The sequence below is a fragment of the Garra rufa genome, chromosome 8 (assembly GCF_049309525.1).
Source record: "Garra rufa chromosome 8, GarRuf1.0, whole genome shotgun sequence".
Taxonomy (NCBI): domain Eukaryota; kingdom Metazoa; phylum Chordata; class Actinopteri; order Cypriniformes; family Cyprinidae; genus Garra; species Garra rufa.
This window is the reverse complement of record NC_133368.1, coordinates 13,412,412-13,437,472: the sequence shown is the minus strand read 5'-3', so window position 1 is coordinate 13,437,472 and position 25,061 is coordinate 13,412,412. Positions and strand designations below refer to the sequence as shown.

Sequence of the window (25,061 nt, the reverse complement as noted above, 5' to 3'; positions counted from 1 at the left end):
AATGGCAATTTGTTGAGTAATTTTCAGGGGACAATTAATCTATACTGCTATACAAGCTGCACATTCACTATATATCCTAGTTTCATTTCTACAGTATTGTCCCTTGTGAAGATATACTAAAATGGTTGCTGAAATGTGAGGGGTGTACTCACTGTTGTGACATACATATACATATATACAGGGACGTGCACAGACATTTTGAGGGGCAGGGGCTCAAGTGAAATAAAGGGCACTTCTCATAATTACATTTTTTTTTCTTTTTTTTAAATAAAAAAGTATATATATTAACGCAACACTGACTTCCTTTAAAAAAATATTTAAAAAGTTAATTTTATCTTCCTCAAACTCATGCAATTGTTTAATTTTCAAAAGATGTCTACAAAATAATCAGTTCACACAGAAACCATGGTCTCCTTAGTATTCACTAGGTTTATAGGGAAGCAAAGGAAACCATTCCACAATGTGCATGTTTTGAAAACATTTTCTATGCTACTAGTTTCAAGTATATATTTAGATTAGAACTAGATAAAAAGTTTGTTAGCAAACTTTAAGTTGGCTTGAGAAAGCCTAGCCAGTACGTTTTAAGTAGTTTTAAAAGCTTTTAGTTTAAAGAAAGTTTAAAGGTTTTCAGTTTGAAATAGTTTTAGTTTGATTAATAAAGTTTGAAGATAGATAGGCTAGATAGATATAAATAGTTTGAAAATAGATAGATTTATAGATATAAATAGTTAGAAGATATAAATAGTTTGAATGTGAATAGATGCTAAGGTGTTGCTATGCGGTTGCTAAGGTACCCAGGGTGGTTGCTAAGGTGTTGCTATGCGGTTGCTATGCGGTTGCTAGCATTATTTAAGCAAGACTAGCAAGTCGCTAACATGATTTTTAGCATGACTAGCAAGTCGCTAGCATGATTTTACCATGACTAACAAGTCGCTAGCATGATTTTAGCATGACTAGCAAGTCGCTAGCATGATTTTAGCAATATTTTAGCATGACTAGCAAGGTCGCTAGCATGATTCTAGCATGACTAGCAAGTCGCTAGCATGATTTTAGCAAGACTAGCAAGTCGCTAGCATTATTTAAGCAAGACTAGCAAGTCGCTAACATGATTTTTAGCATGACTAGCAAGTCGCTAGCATGATTTTAGCAAGACTAGCAAGTCGCTAGCATGATTTTAGCATGACTAGCAAGTCGCTAGCGTGATTTTAGCATAACTAGCAAGTCGCTAGCATGATTTTAGCATTATTTTAGCATGACTAGCAAGTCGCTTGCATTATTTTAGCATGACTAGCAATTCGCTAGCATGATTTTAGCATGACTAGCAAGGCGCTAGCATTATTTTAGCATTATTTTAGCATGACTAGCAAGTCGCTAGCATTATTTTAGCATGACTAGCAAGTCGCTTGCATTATTTTAACAAGACTAGCAAGTTGCAAGCATGATTTCAGAATGACTAGCAAGGCGCTAGCATTATTTTAGCATTATTTTAGCATGACTAGCAAGTCGCTAGCATTATTTTAGCATGACTAGCAAGTCGCTAGCATGATTCTAGCATGACTAGCAAGTCTCTAGCGTGATTTTAGCATGACTACCAAGTCGCTAGCATGATTTTAGCAAGACTAGTAAGTCGCTAGCATGATTTTAGCTAGACTAGCAAGTCGCTAGCATGATTTTTAACATGACTAGCAAGTCGCTAGCATGGTTTTAGCATGACTAGCAAGTCGCTAGCATGATTTTAGCACGACTAGCAAGTCGGCTAGCAAGTCGCTAGCATGATTCTGGCATGACTAGCAAGTCGCTAGTATGATTTTAGCACGACTAGCAAGTCGCTAGCATGATTTTAGCACGACTAGCAAGTTGCTAGCATGATTTTAGCAGTATTTTAGCATGACTAGCAAAGTCGCTAGCATGATTCTAGCATGACTAACAAGTCGCTAGCATGATTTTAGCAAGACTAGCAAGTCGCTACCATTATTTAAGCAAGACTAGCAAGTCGCTAACATGATTTTTAGCATGACTAGCAAGTCGCTAGCATGATTTTAGCACAACTAGCAAGTCGCTAGCATGATTTTAGCATGACTAGCAAGTCGCTAGCATGATTTTAGCACGACTAGCAAGTCGCTAGCATGATTTTAGCATGACTAGCAAATCGCTAGGATGATTTTAGCATGACTAACAAGTCGCTAGCATGATTTTAGCAAGACTAGCAAGTCGCTAGCATGATTTTAAACATGACTAGCAAGTCGCTAGCCTGATTTTAGCATGACTAGCAAGTCGCTAGCATGATTTTAGCATGACTAACAAGTCGCTAGCTTGATTTTATCATTATTTTAGCTCGACTAGCAAGTCGTTAGCATGATTTTATCATTATTTTAGCATGACTAGCAAGTCGCTAGCATGATTTTAGCATGACTAGCAAGTCGCTAGCATGATTTTAGCATTATTTTAGCATGACTAGCAAGTCGCTTGCATTATTTTAGCATGACTAGCAAGTCGCTAGCTTGATTTTATCATTATTTTAGCTCGACTAGCAAGTCGTTAGCATGATTTTATCATTATTTTAGCATGACTAGCAAGTCGCTAGCATGATTTTACCATGACTAGCAAGTCGCTAGCATGATTTTAGCATGACTAACAAGTCGCTAGCTTGATTTTATCATTATTTTAGCTCGACTAGCAAGTCGTTAGCATGATTTTATCATTATTTTAGCATGACTAGCAAGTCGCTAGCATGATTTTAGCATGACTAGCAAGTCGCTAGCATGATTTTAGCATTATTTTAGCATGACTAGCAAGTCGCTTGCATTATTTTAACATGACTAGCAAGTCGCTAGCTTGATTTTAACAAGACTAGCAAGTCGCTAGCATGATTTTAGCATGACTACCGAGTCGCTAGCATGATTTTAGCAAGACTAGTAAGTCGCTAGCATGATTTTAGCTAGACTAGCAAGTAGATAGATAGATTAGTTATTACAGTTAGAAAGAACACAGATAGCTTAAAGCTATCTTGAGTATCAATGGCTTCTAGCAGTTTACATTAAACATAGTTCAAACAGACATGGACTTTTGGTCAATGAAAGTCTATGGGACTTTTTATGATTTTTAATATTAATTTTTAAGAAAACCATAACTCAAACCAGTCTGAAAAGATATAGCAATCTAAGTCAGAACAGTATGAAGATCTGACCCGAGTTTGGAGTATGTAGCTTGAACGGTCTAGGAGGAGTTAGTGTCTAAAAATTTTTCGGGGAAAAAAAAAATAATAATAATAATAAGAAGAAGAAGTTTAAATAGGATTTCAGTAAGTTGGCTTTAGACAACTTAATAACCAAAATAACTGCATCATTTTAATTATTTTGGTGTTATCAAACACATAACACTTTTAAATCCACACAAATATTCACGCTAAACTGAAGAGGGTTGTTGCTGGTATTTTGTTAACTTTACTGAAAAAAATCACTGCAAAAATGATTGAAAAAAATACAAAAATATAGCAACTTAATAAAATTATTACAAAAAAAAAGGTCTTCTACTTCAAAATAAAACCTGTTACTTCCATTCCCTGGTTGTTTCTCCTTCCTCCCTTACAGAGGCAACCTTCTGGGGGCCATGTCCCTGTAGATGTTTCTTACTTGATTGTTTGAATTAAACTTACCAAAATAATTGAGAAAAATTCAATAAAAGCCAATGTCATGTATGTATGTATTTGTGGTTGTATGGAATACTATTAAAGGTTTAGAGGAAATTTAAAAAAAAAAGTTAAATTACTCATAAATAAAAAGTGAATTTATAAATATTGTTATTTTTAATGTTTAATGTTAACTTATTTCTACTCAGTTTTATTGATTAATGTACCAGATGCAGTTACTCAGATTTACTACATTTTTTGAGTGTATCTATCCTCCATCTGTTTGCATCTGTAGATTTCTTCTAAATTCACTAATTTATGCTATGATATATGCTTATTACTAACTTATTTTATTGCATGATGGCTTGGTTGAATTCCAATGTAGAATGCGGTCTGTTATTTCTTGATAAAAGCCCGCTGTGCGCAGTATAACAGACCATTCAGAAATCCTGACCTGATATTTAGATATACTATTCTTCAATAAATATATTTGTTTGACAGGGAAGCTGTGCGCAAACAGGAATATATATTATTTTTCAAAAAAAAAAAAAAAAAAGCACCCCAGAAAAAAAGGGCACTTTCTCTCCAGGAATAAAAAGGGCAGCCCCCTTTGATGTCTATGTGTGCACGTGCCTGCATAGGTGCTGGTCATATAATTAGAATATCTTCAAAAAGTTGATTTATTTCACTAATTCCATTTAAGAAGTGAAACATGTATAATGTATAGCCTACATTCATTCCACACAGACTGATTTTTCAAGTGTTTATTTCTTTTAATTTTGATGATTATAACTGACAACTAATGAAAACCCCAATTCAGTATCTTACAAAATTAGACTATTTAAAAAAGGTTTAGTATTGAAGACACCTGGTGCCACACTCTAATCAGCTAATTAACTCAAAACACCTCCAAAGGCCTTTAAATGGCCTCTCAGACTTGGCACCTGCACACAGTGCCAAAGCTACCAGTACCTGGTTTAAGGACCATGGTATCCCTGTTCTGAATTGGCCAGCAAACTTACCTGACCTTAACACCATAGATAATCTATGGGGTATTGTGAAGAGGAAGATGCCATATGCCAGATCCAACCTGGGCTCTCATAACACCTGAGCAGTGCCACAGACTCGACTCCATGCCACGCCTCATTGCTGCAGTAATTCAAGCAAAAGGAGTCCCAATTAAGTATTGAGTGCTGTACATGTATTACTTTTCATGTTCATAATTTTCAGTTAGCCAAGATTTCAAAAAATCCTTTCTTTGTATTGGTCTTAAGTAATATTCTAATTTTCTGAGATACTGAATTGGGGTTTTCATTAGTTGTCAGTTATAATCATCGAATTTAAAAGAAATAAACACTTGAAATATATCAGTCTGTGTGGAATGAATATATACATTATACAAGTTTCACTTCTTGAATGGAATTAGTGAAATAAATCAACTTTTTGAAGATATTCTAATTATATGACCAACACCTGTATATGACACAAGTGTCATGCATGGCCAATCTATATGTTTTGCAAAATATTTCTGGGCAGGTTACTTGTATCAAATTAATTTAGCACGCACAATTAGGTTCCTAATACCAGTGCAGCCGAACATGACATGCTGTTTTTGGTGCAATGCTGCCATCTGGAGGAAACGTGAAGATAAGGACACAAAGGGAAAATGCAAATCCATTATGCAATCCCAAGGTTAAATGTGTATAACTACACATAGTGTAAAGCTCAGAAAAAGATGATATGTGGTATGCATAGTAAACAGGGCACATGACCATGCAGTACGGGGCCCCAAGAGAAAGTCCACGGGGAAAAAAAGAAAAAGGTAAAGAAAGAAAGAAAGAAATGAGTATTGTGATTATTTATTTATTTATTTATTTATTTATTTATTTATTTATTTAAATACGTTTTTTTTTTTTTAAATAAGGATATCCTTTTTGAATCACTGTCAACAAACAGCAGGTTCTCATTCTGACAAATTCCAAGGAGGGATAGCTGCAGGCTTGGACAATGGGCGTGGCGACAGGTTAGGGCGTGCAGAAAGGTCTTTATAATTGGTCGACAAAGCTGTCTGTCAGGGTGTGTGGGTAGGGTTAGGGTTAGTTTCTGTTATGATTCACCTTTTGACATGCCCATTGCTTTAGGCTGCGGCCCTGTCTCACAAATTCGGCATTCGCTAATAATCCAAATTACTTGTGTGATATGTTCTGGTCGCATTCAGTGGTAACATTATCATGAAAGAAATACAATTTCATCACCATTTCACGTACACACCCGCACCAACAGTAGCCTAATCGTTTACTGCCTGCGTCACTTATAAAGGTGCGTTCATCTATCTCCGCCCACAGTTTCAAAGGTCGTTCAATAGCCTTTTTTTTTTTTTTTAGTTTTTTTTTTCTTTTATCACAGCCCCAAAACACTGTGGTAACTGTAATTGTTCTGGGTTTTAGCGTTGACTGTTGAGATTAATGCAGCAAATGTGTTTTACGTTTCAAATCGCCATTACCTAGCACCACACACACGGGATTAAAAAAGAAAACTCCCGAGGGAAGATGGCAGCTATTAAATTCATGGTTTACATGACATGTTTCTGTCTTTATCAAGGTAAGTCTGAAATCTTTTAAAACATGGAGCATAGGTGCACTCGTAATACAAGGAAAGACTATTTTAGCATAAACCCCGAACTGTGGGAAACCGATACTTGCGGTTTTGTCAAAACGCAAACAGGCTTTCGCGGAAACATTTCTTTAAGAGGTAGTTAAAAGAATTGTGGAATTGTATTAGAATTATAATAGAGTAATATTTAAGGTATAATTGAAAAAAGAACATCAAGATTAAACGTAAACTTGGCTGTCTCTCTTTGAAGTAGCGACATTCACTGAACTTTATACTTAAGCTGTTCTGTGATCGTTGTACAGATAAAATGTAAAACCACTGATAAGATTACAGGGATTTCTAAAAAAAAAAAGGGATTTGTTGTTTGTTGTGAGCCAAAAATAAAAATAAAAAAAAAATCACTGTGTGGATGGCAACTTGTTACTCCAATGAAACACACCAAGAACATGTCCAGGTCATACTGTACTGCAAAATCAAAATAATTAAATAAGTAATTATATTTTGCAAAACGAAGATCAAAGCATCTATTGCCATTATGAACATTAACTTTAATAACTAGTAGGCCTTTATAACTGTATAAAACTATACTTCTTGTTATTATTCAATTTATTTAGACCAATTACAAACGTACCTTCACTGTTATACAGTAGACATCACTTTATTACATTGATGACAAACAGTGTAAAGTAAAACACCTAGACACATATTTGTCTTTTGTGATATATGGCCCTGATATATTTTTCTGTGATTACCTCATTGAGTGTAACAAGTTGTTTCACTAATAGGATTTGTTTTCTTCCTCTACTTTAGATTTAGTTTTGTGTGATGACTATGGCGAAAGTGGAAGCGAGATCACACTTACACCAAGCATCCGAGGAAAGCCAGAAGAAATACTGTGGACATATAAAGGCAACAAGGTTCTGGAGTATGACGGGAGTGAGGTGACAAAATACGGCTCATTTAAAGGCCGTGTAGATGTTGATTTTGAAACAGGACAGCTCACAATAAGAAGACTAAATGGCCAAGACAGCGGCAAATATCAGTCTGAAATCTGGATCAATAGGAAGGTTCAAATCGCCAGTCATACTTTGACAGTTTTGGGTAAGCTATCTATATATCAGATGATTATGTGCAGATTAGTGTTAGTCTCCTTCAGTGGAGTATTGTGAATAGACTACTTACTGTATATATCAGGAACTGTTTGATTTTCTAAATACTGTGTAGTAATAATTTTCAGTACACATTTAAGACAGTAAAAGATTAAGACAATGAACAGCTAATTTAATGCATAGCACACTTAGACCTACTGCATGGTGGCATTCATAAAGTTTAGGTGTTGAATCTTACTGTAAGTTGATATGTTTTTTAGTAGCTATAGTATGAAAATGGTATAAAATGAGAGTTATGTAAAACAAATATATTTATTTCAATTGAACTGTTTATTTTACACAATATTTCCGCATGAATACTCTCAAAATATTTTAGATACAGATAAAGTTTATTAGTTACTAAGTTTATTAGTCACTAAAGAGGTAATTTTTTTGGTTAATTGTAATCTCAAAATGACCAAATATCAGATTATCACTAAGTACCTGTCTGCTTTTGTGTCTTAGATGCTCTGCCAGAGCCTCGGGTGACCTGTGAACTGGATGAAACCTTAAATGTGAAAAAATTGTCCTGTTCAGTGGAATCCCAGACTCAGCCAAGCTATGAATGGAGTGGACCTGATATAAAAGAGTCGGGACCCACACTTCTTGTTGATGAACAAGAGGAAAAGCATGACTCAGTCTATACTTGCACTGTGAAGAATAAAGCTGCAAGCAGGACCACAGACTTTACTCTGCAAGACTGTCACAAAGGTTTGTTAGTAAATCATTCAACCCACATCATTCAGACTTTGATGTAGAGGCTAATGCTATTTTTTGAATAGTTTTATTAGCAGGTGGAGGAGGCCCTGCTGTGCTTGTTCCAGTTATAATAGTAACAGTGCTTCTCATTATTCTGCTTGCTGTGCTGGCATTATACTTCTACAGACGGAAAAAGCAAAAGTGTGAGTACCGTGAAAAACTATGGACCTTTCTCACATTTCCTGGTTTCTCATAGCGGAAGTCATCATAGTTGGGTAAAATCAGAGAGCAGTGAATGGGAGAGTACAACAAATATATTTTTTTGCATTCTCATTTGCTAAATTGCAAAAGAAAAAGTCTACGATAGTGTTTTCACTACTTTCAATCAAAAGAAAAAAATTGAGAGAGACTGATTTTACTGTCAAATTTACCGCCCCTCCCATAGACGCGGTATTAGAAACACCCTTGCATAAGCGTTAACCCTTTTTTTTGTAACTTGATGAAAAGGTGATATAATACAATGTATAGTGTTATAAACGTACATACATTTTAAAAAACAATCTAAATATGAAAAACTTTCAAGGATTTATGATGACGATGACCATTGAAATGCATCATTGGAGTCTTGTGAAAAGGGTCCATGCAACAAATCATGTTCAGTATACATCTTTAATGAACACCCATGTCTCACAAAGATTATATTACACACATTAACATCATTTTCTTTTTGTCACATGCACAAAAAGCAAGGGAGGAGTCTGATCGGAAAAAAATGGACACTGAAAATGGTAAGAAATGTTTAAAATGTCTATTTCTTTTTTGCTTGATTTTCTATTGCTATAAAATGAAAGTTATATATTTTTTTCCTTATATACTTTAGCTTAATTCGAACATCCTTATGAAAATCATTTTAAGTAGTCTTAAAAACAGAAAAAGCAGTTATTTTAGTAAGCTTTTTTTCTTTTAGTAGCTCTTGTTAGCAATTTATTGCTGACTGTGTAAGTAAGTCTGGCTTCCCTAACAATATAATCAGAAATGTATTTTGTCATTGTAAATATAAACCCTCTATATATTAAATATTTTTGTGAATGTAATTTATACCAGATTATTGTGCTGGTCGTGATCTGCTTCAGTTGAAGTTTATGGGAGATAGCTAAGCCATTGATTTCAAAGGAGCAAAAGGCTCTAAGCACTTCATTTTTGGTTCCATCTGGAAACTGGAATTCACCAAATTATATATTTGCATACTGTAGAATTTGCTTGGTAGCCTGTCTTATTATTTGAGGATTGGATGAACTTTTAAATAGGCAGGATTTTGCAACAAGTGACCAAAACCTGACAGTATACTTTTCATTTATTTATAAGCACAGCTGCTTTAAACGCTCAAATAGAGATTTCATATTATAGATCATTAGCATTTGTGTAATGAAATTTTGTTTTTGTATAATAATAAAAAATGTTTTCTATTAATGTAGGTGAATGCGATAACCTGTTGAGAAATGTCCCAATGGAGACTATGCCAGGTAACAAATGATTTACTATTATTTTTTATTATTTGTAATAACACTCTACTAGACATTCTGACATCACATTTGTTGCTCATGTTCCTGGATATCACTATAAACTCTCAGCTCTTATTGACAGTGAATGACTTTTTAAAGATGACACTTGAATCTGTTGTTAAGGTCTCTGAGTGGTTTGTTTTAGGTTCATCTGATGCCACACTTCCTTGTCGCACCAGACTTACCGCTCAGAAAGAATCTATTGTTGATAAAACATGGGATCATGACACTGAATCAGAGAATTTGGGGGAAACTCATGAAGGACAAAAACTTTTGAAGGAAAGTCTGCAATCTGCTGTACCAGAACAAAACAAAGTGGACACAGGAAGTACAAATGAAGGAGAACTAGACAAAAATGTGAAAAACAACAAAATTGCAGATAAAGCAGAAGAAAATTCAAACAGCGAACCTGATGAAAAAGACACAAAGACAATAGAGAGCAAGGAATCTTTACAAACCCAAGAAGAAAGGGAGAAAGAGAAAAGTCAAATTCTGATCAATGAGAGTGAAAATGAGGAGAAGTCACATGAGGAGGAGACTGAGACACTAGGAGACCAGAAAACTGAAGATGCAGATAAAAATGAGGATGACCAGACACCTGAAGACAAGAAAGAAAAGGAAGAGGAAAACAAAGAGATAGACAACCTGAACACAGGTAAAATACTGATTATATGCTTGTCTGGAAAATAGTGAGATAAGAGTTTGTACTGACTGTGGATATTTTTGAAAAGGTGTATTTCTTCTTTCTTGATTTTCTGTTTCTACAAAACTAAATTTATATAATTTTTGTTAAAAACTTTATATTTATTCAAACATCCTTACTAAAATCATTTCAAATAGTCTTGTAAAAGCTGAAATAGCAGTTATTTTAGTAAGCTTTTTCCCCTTTCTTTAGATCTAGTAAGGAATAGCTTGATGACTGTGCAGAAAGCTATCTTCCCTAAAAATGATCAGAAATGCATATAATCCCTCTATATATTAAATATTATCTGCATTTTAATTTTTTCGTGAATGTAAGTTATACCACATTATAGTGCTGCCCATTTGCTTCAGTTGAAGTTTTGGGAGATAGCTAAGCCAATGTGATCTAAGGCTCTAAGCACTACTTTTTTTATTCCATCTGGAAGCTGGAATTCAACAAATGATATTTGCGTACTATATGATTTGCGTGGGAGCCTGCCTTATTATTTGAGGATTGGATGAACTTTTTAAATAGGCAGGACTTTGCAACAAGTCACCAATACCTCACAGTATAGTTTCCATTCATAAGCACAGCATCTCTAAATGCTCAAATAAAGATTTCATATCATAGATCATTAGCATTTGTGTAATGAAATATTTTTGTATAATATTAATAATAAATGTTTTCTATTTATGTAGGTGAATGTGATAATCTGTTGAGAAATGTCCCAACGGAGACTATGCCAGGTAACAAATTATTTACCAGTATTAAAATTAGTAATAACACTCTAACTAGATATTCTGACATTACATTTGTTGCTCATGTTGCTGGATATGACTATAAACTTTTAGCTCTTATTGAGAGTGAATGACTTTCAAGGTTGAATCTTGAATCTGTTGTTAAGGTCTCTGAGTGGTTTGTTTTAGGTTCATCTGATGCCACACTTCCTTGTCGCACCAGACTTACTGCTCCGAAAGAATCTATTGTTGATAAAACATGGGACCATGACACTGAATCAGAGGATTCAGGCGAAACTCATGAAGGACAAAACCTTTTGAAGGAAAGTCTGCAATCTGCTGTAACAGAAAAAAACAAAGAGGACACAGGAAATACAAATGAAGGAGAACTAGACAAAGATGAGAAAAATGGCAAAAATGCAGGTGAAGCACCAGAAATCATTAACTGCAAACCCGATGAAACAGACAGAGATTTAAAAAACCAGAAATCCGTACAAACACAAGAAGAAATGAATAACGAGAACTCACCTGAGGATCAGAATGAGACACTCACAGATCTGGAAAGTAAAGATGCAGATAAAAATGACGAAGGCCAGACACCTGGAGAAAAAAAAGAGGAGAAAGAGCAACACAAAAGTATAGACAGCCTGAACAAAGGTAAAATATAGGTTATATACTTTTCTGGAGAAAAAAATAACTTTGTTTGCTGTGACTTTAAGCTTTCAGGCTTTGTTCATCTGATTTGTAGAGTTTTTATATATATATATTTTTTTAGAGAAATAGATCAATCAAAATTAGGGATGCACTGATACGAATCGGCCGATCACTTGCGCGTTTTGTCAGTAAAGCCGGTTCTGTAATCAGCGGTAAATGCCATCAGGTGCGTGATTTCACGTTGAGCCGTATATACTACACACAGCCGTTGTTCACTGACGAGCTGCGCAAATCCATGTTCATTATCAGTGTGAATGTGCGCAGCTCGTCAGTGAACAACGGCTGTGTGTAGTAGGGGTGGGACGATACAGGTAACTCACGATTTAATTCTGTGGCGATATGTGGCCCACGATAATGATAATATCACGATATCTACGATATTCAATATATTGGAAGAAATTTCATCAACGATATATCACGATATATGTGACTGTAAAAGAAAAAAAATACCCATAATAAGGAAATCTTATGCATTTATTAATGCCAACATTTCCAACACTGTGCAAAGAAATATGCATTTGCATAATAACTCACTGCCTCCTGGTCTTAAATGTAAACACTGTACAGCTAGACAGATAAAAGTGCCTGAACATTAAAAAACAACATGAACATTAACTAACATGTGTAAACCATGATACTGAAACGTCAGTAGTAAGTTACTGTAAAGTGCTTTATGTTAACCTGGACAGTGGTCTCATCAAGGCATATTCTTCTTGAGGAACACTAACGCCTGTTTCACACATACTCCGTCTGCAGTGTGTATGCAGTCCGTGTGCGTTACGTATGCAATGCAGAAGCTTTCGTTTTGCTTTCACACAGGACACGTTTGCAGTCCGTTCCTGATCCACGGCTGTTTACCACAAACACACCATTTATCCGTTATTTTGATTTCAAATACAAACGTGCTTTTTCAGCATTGTGATACTCTTTTATCACAGTACACTAATACAATACTAGATATATTCACGTTTAAACTCAACGTATTATAAACAACGTATTATTCAATGCACTTGAATGCACTTGCACACCGCTTCTGGGACGTACTGCCGGACAGCAACCGCGTGCAGTGTGAACGCTCTAATCCGTTAACATGGGTGCGGAAAAAAACACTCAACGCATACTCACTGCAGACGGATTATGTGTGAAACAGGCGTAACTGATCAGCATGCTCAACTAGCGGGTGCGTCTTTGATTTGTTTTTCGTTATTTTCCGCCACTCTTCTCACTTCTCTTTTTTCTGCGCTTCTTCTCTGTTCTTGTTAGATAACTTGTGTACTTCACTGGCCGCTGCTTCCGCCACTTTACCCCTATTTACTCGAACAGCGCCCCCCGCAAACAGAATGGTAGATATTGGGTAGTGACAGTGACACTGACGACGGGTAAATTAATCATTTTGTGTTGTAATAAAATATCGATATTGGCCGTTAGTGTATCGATTATTTATTGCGACAGAGAGCACAACAATATATTGCAATATCGATTTTTTTTCCCACCCCTAGTGTGTAGTATATACGGCTCAACGTGAAATCACGCACCTGATGGCATTTACCGCTGATTACAGAACCGGCTTTACTGACAAAACGCGCAAGTGATCGGCCGATTCGTATCGGTGCATCCCTAATCAAAATGAAAATTTGGTCAATTTGTTTCTCATCCTCATGTCATTAGTATAATATGATAGATATCAGTGGAACACAAAATGAGATCTGTCAAGTTCCATAAACTACAACAATAAGCATAATAAAAGTTGATTCATGTGGTTTGTGCACACTTTTCCTTTCTAGTATTTTTAAGTTATATGATAGCTTTATGTGATGAGCACACCTAAAAATTAAACCCTGAAGTCAAATTTGCTACCAGACATCAGTTTTGATGTGAGTGATGTTTAATGAAGTCACTGGTGTCCAGTTTGATGTCATTCATCAAGAGGTGATATATTTGATTGAGATCTGAAAAACAATTTAAATTTCAGTCTTTTTATTACATCAAGCTAAAAAAAACACACGTGATGTATAGACTACTTTTATCATACTGTCATTGTGAGTTTATGGTGCTTTTTGTCCGTTTTGGAACTTGATAGTCATGGACATTGTGTGGCAACAGCTGTGTAAATATTTCCAAATACTCATTTTGTGTTAAACAGAAAAAATAGGGGTAAAAGCAGAACTCTTTCAAAAGCAATAACCCACTGTTTTTTTTTTTGGTTTTTTTTTTGGTTTTTTTTTGCAAACATAGAGCCTGTAACTCCACAGCCTGTTGTGACAGAAAGAAGTACAGTGGACACAGGAAATGTAGAAGAACAACTGCAAACAAATGAGAATAACAGCCAAAATGAAAATGTTGAACAGTCACCAGAGCAGCAGAACAAGAGCCCATGGACAGATATTAATGAGGATGACCAGAGACAAGAAGAGGAAACAGCACATAAGGGTATAGATAGACAACACACAGGTAAAATACAGATTATGTTTATATAGAGAAACAAAGCCTTTTAGACAGATCACTGGAGAAATATATTTCTGCTCTGAAATGTTTGATACCAATTTTTTTTAGCTGAACCTTGTAATCCCCCATTGCTTAGTTAAGCTTCCAGTGATCCTCTGGGCTAGTTTTTGCCTTTTCTTTAGATTCAGAAGTTTGATATTGATTTAGTAATTTAAAGAAAGTATTTTGAATTAGTAGATTAATTTTTTATCTTATTTTTGTTATAGTTTCACCAGCTAACCTGGAGAAGGAAACTATTAACATCAGTGTCCCATCTTCAAATCAGTCTCCCCTAAGTGATTACACAGACTCAAATGAGACAGATGGTAAGAAGAGTTTGTACTCACTTTGGAAATGTTTAAAATGTCTATTTCTTTTTTGCTTGATTTTCTATTCCTAAAATATGAAAGTTATATAATTTTTTCTTATATACTGCAGCTTAATTCAAACATCCTTATGAAAATCATTTCAAATAGTCTTTTAAAAACAGAAATAGCAGTTCTTTTAGTAAGCTTTTTTTTTTCTTTTAGTAACTCTAGTTAGCAATTTCTTGCTGACTGTAAGTAAGTCTGGCTTCCCTAACAATTTGATCAGAAATGTATTTTGTAATTGTATATATAAACCCTCTATATATTAAATATTTTTGTGAATATAATTTATACCACATTATAGTGTGATCTCTTTCAGTTGAAGTTTATGGGAGAAAGCTAGGCCATTGATTTTAAAGGGACAAAAGGCTCTAAACACATCATTGTTGGTTCCATCTGGAAACTGGAATCATGGTTTTCTGTGGGGTCTTAAAAAGTCTAAAATGAAAAGATTTTAGGCCTTAAACAGTCTGAAATTTGCTGTTCTAGGTCTTGAATAGTTTTACACAGGTTTTATTTTTTCAATGTCTATGTAATGCTACCTTTAATGCTCATTTAAATTCTCTTTTTGTTGTCATTGCTTGGTTGTTTCCGTGGTGTTGTAGTTCTGTATTTCACTAGTCCAAATATAATTTGCTGTATTACAACTACAAATGACACCAGCATGCAATAGCCAATCAGCTTTCTGTTATTGGCGCAAGTGTCTCTCAGATTGTACCACAGAAGTAAAATGGATTAAATTTTTTAGCTATGGGGAAGTGCAAGTTTAGCGATACTTGGCTTGAAAAAAACTGAATATAGGGTTTGGCTAAGGCAAGTTGCTAACAACTGAAGGGTTTTTTTCTCCCTCTGCAGAAGTTACTGCATCTTCAGACAGAATCGCAGTAGCAGAATACTGGTCGAACTACCGTTTTTCTGTATATAATGTTGTCAATAATAATAATAATACATATAGGTCGAGCTTTTTTAAACTAAACTATATATATATATTTTTTACTTGCCTGACCGAACAAACAGCCTGATTAAAACTGAAGTGACAAAAATAACCACGAAGCATCAAAATGCAAGAAAGATTCCAATTTTAATACATTCAACGTAAACAGCAATTGATAATTGATAGTGTATTTCAGGGCCCGTATTCACAAAACATCTTAAGGCTAAAAGTAGCTCATAACTTGACGATTTAGGAGAAGATCTTAAAAATAATGGGTGTGTCAGTCCTAAATTTAGGACTCATAAGTTTTTGCTCTAAGAGTGTTTCACAAAGCGTTTAGCGCTAAAACTATCTCCTAAATCTGTGCAACGTAAAGACTGATTTTAAATCAGTGATTTATACGCGTCCGCAAGTTCGCTTGGGTTTGTGAAATCACTCATTTCACATGGCGGTGTGCACGGCTTCTCGAGTGAACTTTTCGCGTGCCACCCCATTTCTCACAAAATTTGTTAAAGCTGTTTTGGCTGAACAGGTACGCCGGTACAAACAACTCTATAATCCATCAATGCGTGACCATAGAAATAGTCAGATGGCAAATAACTCATCGTGACCAGTACTGGAAAGGACAAAAACTTTTGCAAAACAGTTTGTGAAACTGTACATTTTAACACTGTTGTGTTGGTTTTACTGTTGAAGACTGCTGCAATAAAAATATTTCTCATAATTGCTTTTGTTAGTGTTTCACATTACTTATTTTCATAGGCGTAATTCACGGGTGGGATGAGTGGGGGACACTTTTTGCAAAGCTCGATATTGTCCCACCACTTTTTTGAACATCTCGCAGCACGGACGTATCTAATGCTGATGAAACATTCCTTTCTGTTAAATAAGGTGCTGACGCTGGAATCTGTAGGTTTTTTTTTTTTCTGAATTCATGCTTAATGTTCGTTGCGATGTTAATTAGCGACGCAACTTTCTCAATGCGGCTCGTGCTCAGTGTTCACACGCGAGCGCTTCAATCCCTCGCTTATGACTCATTACGGTTAAAAATCAAAACAAAATACACACAAATGTGTCTCTGATATAGGATCGCTGATGAACATATTTAATTTTATTAAGGGATGAAAAAGTTACGTGACGGTGGATTAGATCCAAAACCCTCAGCCTCTTCTAACGAACATTCTACCACTAGACTATTGGATATTACTAATAACTCTTGCATATATTTGCATTTATTCACTGCAACATTTATCTCGAGGCTAATAACATATTATTAAAGTACATGTAAGAATAAAATTATCATGTTAAAAACTAGTTTAATGTCAATACATTATGTACACATGATCAGAGCCTGTAACCACAAAACATTTCATCTTATCACTAAAAGTTCTCCTAAATGCTAGTAAAAGTTTTTAGCTAAGATTTTTCTCTTAAAACCTATTCACAAAGCTGCTGAGACAAACTTTTACTAAGGAATAGAGAGAAGTCTTAAGCTAAAAGTAAGGGCGGGGTTGACCTCGTTACTATGGATGATTTCGGCATGCTTATTAACTATGCACACAATGATTGGCTGATAGGGGAGGGGTCTCTGTCAGAAATTCATTCATAGAATATTTAAATAAAGGTTTTAAATTAAAAATGTTGCAATATTCAAATAAAGATTTTAAAATGCAGGCTAAGTGTCACTAAAACGTGTATCTTCAGCCTCATGTGCGCTCCTCGTATGCATATAAACAGCCTTTTAATTAACAGGTTAGAATAATCATAGGTGATAGTAAGGCAAGTAAACGTAAAATACAATTTTACGTTCTCTTACTTCTTACCCAACTTGTTTGTGAAAACAAAGTTGGGATAACCTCAAAAACTAAAAAAGATGTGTGGGAAAATATATGTGTGCAAATAAATGCAGCTTTCCCACTTTTGTCCAGAAGCAAATATGACTGTGAAAAGCGCTGGTATTCTTTGCAAAGTCAGGCAAATTAAGGCAGAGATTGCAGAATTTAAGTGACAAACAACTGCTACAGCTAAACGGACATTACTTTCAAGTTGCCGATAATGTTTTCATGTAACCTTGTTATGCTATTGCAGATTAAAATCATTAGTCTCATTAAAATATTTATTGCATTCATAAGGAGCTGCCATTCGAGGATTGTTAAAACCTTGATCTGTGGCGTTATTGGGTTGTTTTTATTTGTTGCAATTCTGCAGCAGTCCTTTGCGATTAAGACCGCACCTTCTGAAAAGCTCTTATCCAATGCTTCTAAAATGTTTCTGTTCCGAGGCAGACAGCCGGCAACAGCCATTATAGGATAGTTTTAGGACTTGATCTTAGTGACTTAGGAGTCCTCTCCACTACTCCTAACATTTTGCAGATTTAGGAGCTAGTTTTAGTGCTAAAACGCTTTGTGAAATACTCTTAGAGCAAAAATTAGGAGTCCTAAATTTAGGATTGTTTTAAGCATTACTTTTAAGATTTTCTCCTAAATCGCTAAGTTATGAGGCTACTTTTATCCTTAAGATCTTTTAGGAACAGGGGCCAGAATTTGCTGATGTACGCGGCGCGCGCAGGCAGCACATGCTTGCGGTGCAGACGAACGCGTTGAGTATAAATCGGCCTAAATCATGCTTAATTCACAAGATCAAATCCTAACCTTCCTAAAATTGATGTTGCTGGTGATCGCCTCGGAACTTAAACGTTTTAGAAACACTCTTCCTGTATATGTACGCATATTCCTACACAATTTTTTTTTTTAGTCTTGGAGGTTATCCCAGCTCCAAATTTTCATTTGATTATATCCTACTTTGGGCAAGAAGTAACAGCTGTTCTTGCGTCCAGTTTGGTTTTGTTTTACGTTTTCGTATCTCGCTATCAGCCATGATTATTCTATAATGAATAAAAAAAAGCCTTTTATGTCGGCACCGATAGCCTAGTGGTTAGTGCGTCAGTATATAGCGTATCTTTTCTCAAAGCGCCCTGAGTTTGATTCCCATCTCGAAATGTTTTGCTGCTCGCCCCTTCTCTTCACCCAATTATTTTGTGTTAGTTCTCCCCTATTCTGTGACATTAAAAGCATAAAATGCTCTTTAAAAAAAGTCTGTTTACATGCATATCAGCTAATTGTTTATTATAAGAAGCACACAGGTGAAAGGCTGTCAGTCATTTGAACACTTGTTTAATATGTGACACTTGCCCTGTATTTTAAATTCTTTTTGAATGTGGCAACATTTTTACTAACTTTTTAAAACTTTATTTGAATATGGCAACATTTACAACAATATTTCTATGAATAAATGTCTGACAGAGACTCCTCCCCTATCAGCCAATCACTGTAAGCATGGTTAGTGAGCATTCTGACATCATCCATAGTAACGAGGTCAACCCCGCCCTTACTCTTAGCTTAAGACTTCTCTCTACTGCTTAGTAAAAGTTTGTCTCAGCAGCTTTGTTAATAGGTTTTAAGAGAGAACTCTTAGCTAAAAACTTTTACTGCTATTTAGGAGAACTCTTAGTGCTAAGATAAAATGTTTTGTGAATACGGTAGTATGAAGTAGTTAGCCAAGTAGTTACTTACATATAGACAAAATATTTACTGTTTTTTTTTTCTGTTTTACCAATGAAAATAGTTCCAAACAAGGATCGCAGCAGAAGTAAAGCACATTCTCCAAGCCATGTTTTGCTACTAAATGAATCAGCGTTTTGCTCGAATCAGTTGAAATAACAGCCATATAGAATTTTGATAAATTGTAATGATTTCAAAGGTGATGCATACATTTCAAAAGGAAAAAAGGCCTTTATAAAGGTAAATCAAATATGCAGATTTAAGATGTAAAAGCTAATAGAGAACTGATGAAAATATTGCTTTAGAATAAATAGTTTACATCACCAGATATCTCTAGTGGTACTTTTATGGGAATATTTTGTGTGGAATAGTATCTGTTGATATGAAAAGTTCACTGTATATCATAGTAATACATTTTATTTATGATAGCCATAAAATTTACTTGTTACATTAAACACATTAAATATTACATATATGCATGTAACATAATGTGTATTTCCATTGCAGGTTTAGGTCTTAAATTTCATATAAGGTGGTATTAAAAAGGTCTTAAAAAGTCTTAAATTTCATTTGTTCATGTCTGCAGAAACCCTGTGTAATTCACCAAATTACATGTCATTCATCAAGAGGTGATATATTTGATTGAGATCTGAAGCATTTTGGAGAATGTTCAGAAAAAAACAATTTAAATTTCAGTCTGTTTATAACATCAAGCTATCATATGGCTTTAGTAGCATGAAAAAAACACATGTGATGTATAGACTATTTTTATCATACTTTCATGGTGAGTTTATGGTGCTTTTTATCCTCTATAGCTGGTAGTCATGGACATTGTGTGGCAACAGCTGTGTAAATATTTCCAAATTACTGTATTACACAAAAAAAGAAGTTAAAGCAGACTTTTTTCAAAAGCAATAAGCATCTTTTTTTTTTTCTAAACATAGAGACCACATCTCCACAGCCTGCTGTGACAGAAAGTACAGTGGACACAGGGAATGTAGAAGAACAACTGCAAACAAATGAGAGTAACAGCCGAAATGAAAATGTTGAACAGTCACCAGAGCAGCAGAACAAGAGCCCATGTACAGATATTAATGAGGATGACGCTTCCAGTGATACTATGGGTTAGATATTGATTTAGTAATTCATAGAAAGTATTTTGAATTAGTAGATTAATTTTTTCAACTTGTTAATTTTTGTTACAGATTCACCAGCTAACCTGGAGAAGGGACCTATAAACAATCAGGAACCTTCAAATCAGTCTGCCCTAAGTGATTACACAGACTCAGACGAGACACAGACAGAAACAAACATGGAAGAAGAAAACACATTTCGAGTGGAGCAAAAGGACAAAGACAATGTTTTACCAAATGAGGAACTGAAAGGTGGTCAGGAACAAATGCAAGAAGAAATCAAACATGACACAGAGTCATCTGAGCCAATAAATAGCATTAACTTAGATAATCAGGGCAAACAAACTACTCCAGACAGTACAATACATGACAACAGTGTCTCTCAGCAGCAGTATCAGTGATGGGTTAAATATGCAAGAACGTGGAAACAGCTGTGAAGCAGTGACAGCATCCTTAAATATTACAGATGAAGACAATGAACCGATCGACGATGATGATGGTGAACAGAGAGACAAAAGTGAGTCAGAGCAAGACATGAAGGAGAAAGATGATGTTCCAGGAAATAACAAGACAAAAGATAACAAACATGTTATCTACACTAAAGACGAGACAAACACATCTGTGCCAGAGGACCAGACAACAGAACAAGAGACTGACAGCTACTCAAAACATGCGACAAAAGAAAATCACAGTTCAAAAATCGAGGAATAGGATTTGAACAAACAGTGCTGTACAGAATGCAAATAATATAGTTTTATCAGCTGTGAAAGAGGAACTTAGATGCCAAAGGAAATGATGACGACACCCTACAGTGGGTCAAAAAGAATTGAGAGTGTGTGCTTGAACAAGGTGTGGAGGAGAAGTAATAGTCAAAAAACTAGCATAAAAAAATAGTTGTTAATAAAATAAATAAATAGATATCATTTCATTATGAAATGTTGAAATGCCATTAAAGCTGTCAGTCTGCATTTGTACACAGGCCAACTATTAGAAATAGGGCAGATGGAATACAGAAACACAACTGTGTAAAAGTCTACTTCAGACAGATGGACAAACTCAATTGGACAATGGATTGGTGTGGACTGTTGACCAGTGAAAGAATTCAGCAGACATAAACAGTATATTGACTTAAACAGTCACTTTTGGTCTATTCAGTATATCACTCATCTCTTAAAGAACAGAAGGGGGGATGGTGGAGAAACAAAGACACAAGTCTAAGGTGTGATGAAATTGCTCAGATTTCTGAGAAATTTTATTTTGTATCAAATTAATTTAGCGCGCATAATTAGGTGCAATGCTGCCATCTGGGAGAACTGAAAAAATATGTTAACAAAGGCAAAGTGCAAATCCATTATGCAATCCCAAGGTTGAATGTGGATAACCACACATAGGGTGCAATATCCTGTACATATGTCACTAACAGATCAAATGGACAGGTGAAGGAGGAGTGTAGACTACAGCAAAGCTGATATTCGGTATGCAGAGTAAACAGGGCCCATGAGTCCATGACCAGTGTGGCGCCCCAAGAGAAAGTTCATGAAAAAAAGGAGAAAAAAATAAAAAACTATTAAATGACTATTGTGTTTTTGTTGTTATTTATTTATAACACTTTTCTTTTTAAATAATGGTATTCTTTTTAAGTCACTTTCAACAAACAGCAGGTTGTCATTCTGACAAATTCCAGATAGTGATAACTGCAGGCTGGAGAAATGGACGTGGCTAAATCTAGGGGTGTGGAGAAAGGTCTTCATAATTGGTCGACAAAGCCGTCTGTCAGGGTTAGGGGTAGTTTCTGTTATGATTCACCTTTCGCCATGCCCATTGCTCAGGGTGCAACTACCCCTGTCTCACAAATTTGCTATTTGCTAATAATCCATATTATTTGTGTGATATTTCCTGGTCGCATTCAGTGTTAATATTATCATCAAGGAAATACCAAAACATACCAGCAGGAATAGTAGCCTATTGTTTACTGTGTCACGTATTAAGGTGCGTTCACCTTCCATCTCCGCCTACAGTTTCAAAGGTCGCTTAATAACCTTTTTTACTTTCTGTTCTTTTTCTTTTCTCATTGCCCCAAAACACAGTGTCAACTTTTTATTAATGTTTAATTGTTCTGGTTTTTAGCCTTGACTGTCGAGATTTATGCAGCAAATGTGTTTTTTGTTTCAAATCGCCATTACTTAGCACTCCACATACGGGATTAAAAAAGAAACTCTTTGAGAGAAGATGGCAATTATTACGTTTATGGTTTGTGTTATATGGTTCTGTTTTGCTCAAGGTAAGTCTGAAATCTCTGAAGAACTCTGAAGTAACTCGTAATACAAGAAAAGACACCATGTTTTAGCCTAAACACGGCAGGTGCAATGAAAGACCAATTACAAACATTGTATTACAAAACCTTTACTGTTATTCATACAGTAGAGATTTATTTTATTACATTAATGCAATCAGTGTCGGTCAATAGTAAAACTCCTGGGATTTTTTCCCTCATCTTCTTTAGATTTAGTTTTGTGTGATGACTATGGCGAAAGTGGAAGCAAGGTCACACTTACTCCAATCATCCGTGGAAAGCCTGAAGAAATACTGTGGACACATAATGGCAACAAGGTTCTGGAGTTTGATGGGAGTGAGGTGACAAAATACGGATCATTTAAAGATCGTGTAGATGTTGATTTTGAAACAGGACAACTCACAATAAGAAGACTAAACAGCCAAGACAGTGGCAAATATCAGTCTGAAATCTGGATCAATGGGGAGGCTCAAATCTCCAGTCATACTTTGACAGTTTTGGGTAAGCTATCTATATATCGCAGATGATTATGTGCAGATGTTAGTCTCATACAATGGAGTATTGTGAATAGACTACTTACAGAATATATCAGAAACTGATTGATTTTCTAAAAATCTGTGTAGTAATGCTTTTCAGTACAAACTGGATAAGACATAAACAGCACATTTAATGCATAGCACATTTAGATCTGCTGTAGGGTGGCATGCATAAAATGTAGGTGTTGTATCTTATTGTCAACTGATACAAGTGTTTTAGTGGCTGGTATAAAAGTAGTATAAAATTAAAATTGTGTAAACCAAATGTATTTATTTCAATTTAATTGTACATTTTACACAATATTTACTCCTAAATTACACTAAAATGTTCCAAACAAAGAAAAAAATAACATTAGTCACTGAAATTATTGTTTGGTACATTTTTTATTGTTGACTGATAATCTCACAATGAGATGCTTTTGTGTCTTAGATCAGGGCCAGTGTTCTGCAGAGATTAGCTCAAACTTCCCTTAACACACCTTTCTAGGATGCCTAGTTAGAGCTTGATTAGCTGGTTCAGATGTGTGTCTAATTGGTGTTGGAGCTAAACTCTGCAGAAAACCAGCCCACCAGGACAGAGTTTGGGCACCCCTGACTTAGATACTCTGCCAGAGCCTTGGGTAAACTATGAACTAAATAAATCTTCAAATTTGAAAAATAAAATAAATTGTCCTGTTCAGTTGAATCCCAGACTCAGCCAAGCTATGAATGGAGTGAACCTGATATAAAACAGCCGGGACCCACACTTCTTGTTGATGAACTGGAGGAAAAGCATGACTCAGTCTATACTTGCACTGTGAAGAATGAAACTGGAAACAAGACCACAGACTTTACTCTGCAAGATTTCCACACAGGTTTACTAGTAAATCATTAAACACAATACCTTGAGAGTTTGACATAGAGGCTTTGTGCTATTTCTTAAATGGTTTTGTTAGCAGGCGGCGTAAACCCTGCTGTGCTTGTTCCAGTTGTAATAGTAACAGTGCTTATTATTCTGCTCGCTGTGCTGGTATTATTTCTCTACAGACGTAAAAAGCAAAAGTGTAAGTGACATGAAAAACTATTAAACAAATCAGATTCAAAATACATCTTTAATTACCATCCATGTCTCACAAAGACTATATAATACAGATTAACATAATTTTCTTTTCTTTCTTTTTCTTTGTCACATGCACAAGAAGCAATGGAGTCTGATCGGAAAAAAATGGACACTGAAAATGGTAAGATACGAGTTTGTACTGACTAAAATTTCTATTTCATTTTTTCTTGATTTTCTATTTCTATAAAACAAAAGTTATATATATTCTTATATACATTAGCTTAATTTGAATATCCTTATGATAAAAAACAGAAATAGCAGTTCTTTTAGTAAGCTTTTTTTTTTTAGTAGCTCTAGTTAGCAATTCCTTGCTTACTGTGTAAATCTGGAGGAGGATGCCCATTTTCCACAAGTTAATATGATGCTTTAGGGTCCTAATGAAAAGTTTGTAATATACTTTGATTAAAAATTCTCTATGGTAGTGTAAAAAAACACTAATTTTACCTGGTAAATTAAAAAATGCCTCTTCTTAGCAAGCGAAATCAGTACCTGGCCCTTTAAATGATATGAACCTCTGCTCACCCCGCCCTTCAGTTCTGTGAGGCTTGTCATTACATAGCACACAGGGTGTTGCCTAGACAACAGTTGGGGGTATAGTAGTATAGTTTGGGGGAAAATGACACTGGGGGGCTTTGAAGACACTGTACAACCCCATCCATTTAAAATTTAATTTAAAAACCGGAGTTGGAACCGAAACAAGATGACACCCACAAAGAGGTTCGGCAATTACGGCTTATACTGGACATGTCTGAATGGTTAGTAAACTTAATGTCACTTTGATTTGTCTTTGTATAAGGGTATGTCAGGGTAGCGTACTGAAACAGATACGAATGTGATGTGTTTACTGAGGTATAGAGATGGACGCGATGTG

General features: G+C 35.3%; 2 protein-coding genes and 1 long non-coding RNA gene across 3 annotated transcripts in view; all 3 read left to right on the top strand.

Moving 5' to 3' along the window:
• The first annotated feature begins 6,051 nt into the window (after window positions 1–6,051).
• LOC141340083 (uncharacterized) overlaps window positions 6,052–25,061 on the top strand; it is a 40,341-nt gene continuing 21,331 nt past the window's right edge. The window contains exons 1-5 of the mRNA XM_073845017.1: window positions 6,052–6,229; window positions 7,052–7,342; window positions 7,855–8,100; window positions 8,172–8,291; window positions 24,273–24,311. Coding sequence (XP_073701118.1) covers window positions 6,178–6,229; window positions 7,052–7,342; window positions 7,855–8,100; window positions 8,172–8,291; window positions 24,273–24,311 — 748 coding nt within the window. The 5' untranslated portion in view covers window positions 6,052–6,177. The remainder of the gene's footprint in view (window positions 6,230–7,051; window positions 7,343–7,854; window positions 8,101–8,171; window positions 8,292–24,272; window positions 24,312–25,061) is intronic.
• Window positions 8,803–21,829, top strand: LOC141340689 (uncharacterized). Its single transcript, XM_073845757.1, has 9 exons — window positions 8,803–8,876; window positions 9,564–9,611; window positions 9,796–10,305; window positions 11,031–11,078; window positions 11,259–11,726; window positions 14,019–14,234; window positions 14,495–14,593; window positions 20,074–20,253; window positions 20,335–21,829. The coding sequence occupies exons 1-9, from the start codon at window positions 8,861–8,863 to the stop codon at window positions 20,661–20,663; spliced, it is 1,914 nt and encodes a 637-aa protein (XP_073701858.1). The 5' UTR covers window positions 8,803–8,860; the 3' UTR covers window positions 20,664–21,829.
• Window positions 22,359–23,934, top strand: LOC141340691 (uncharacterized). Its single transcript, XR_012356594.1, has 3 exons — window positions 22,359–22,543; window positions 22,772–23,056; window positions 23,772–23,934. It is a non-coding gene; the product is annotated as an uncharacterized lncRNA (long non-coding RNA).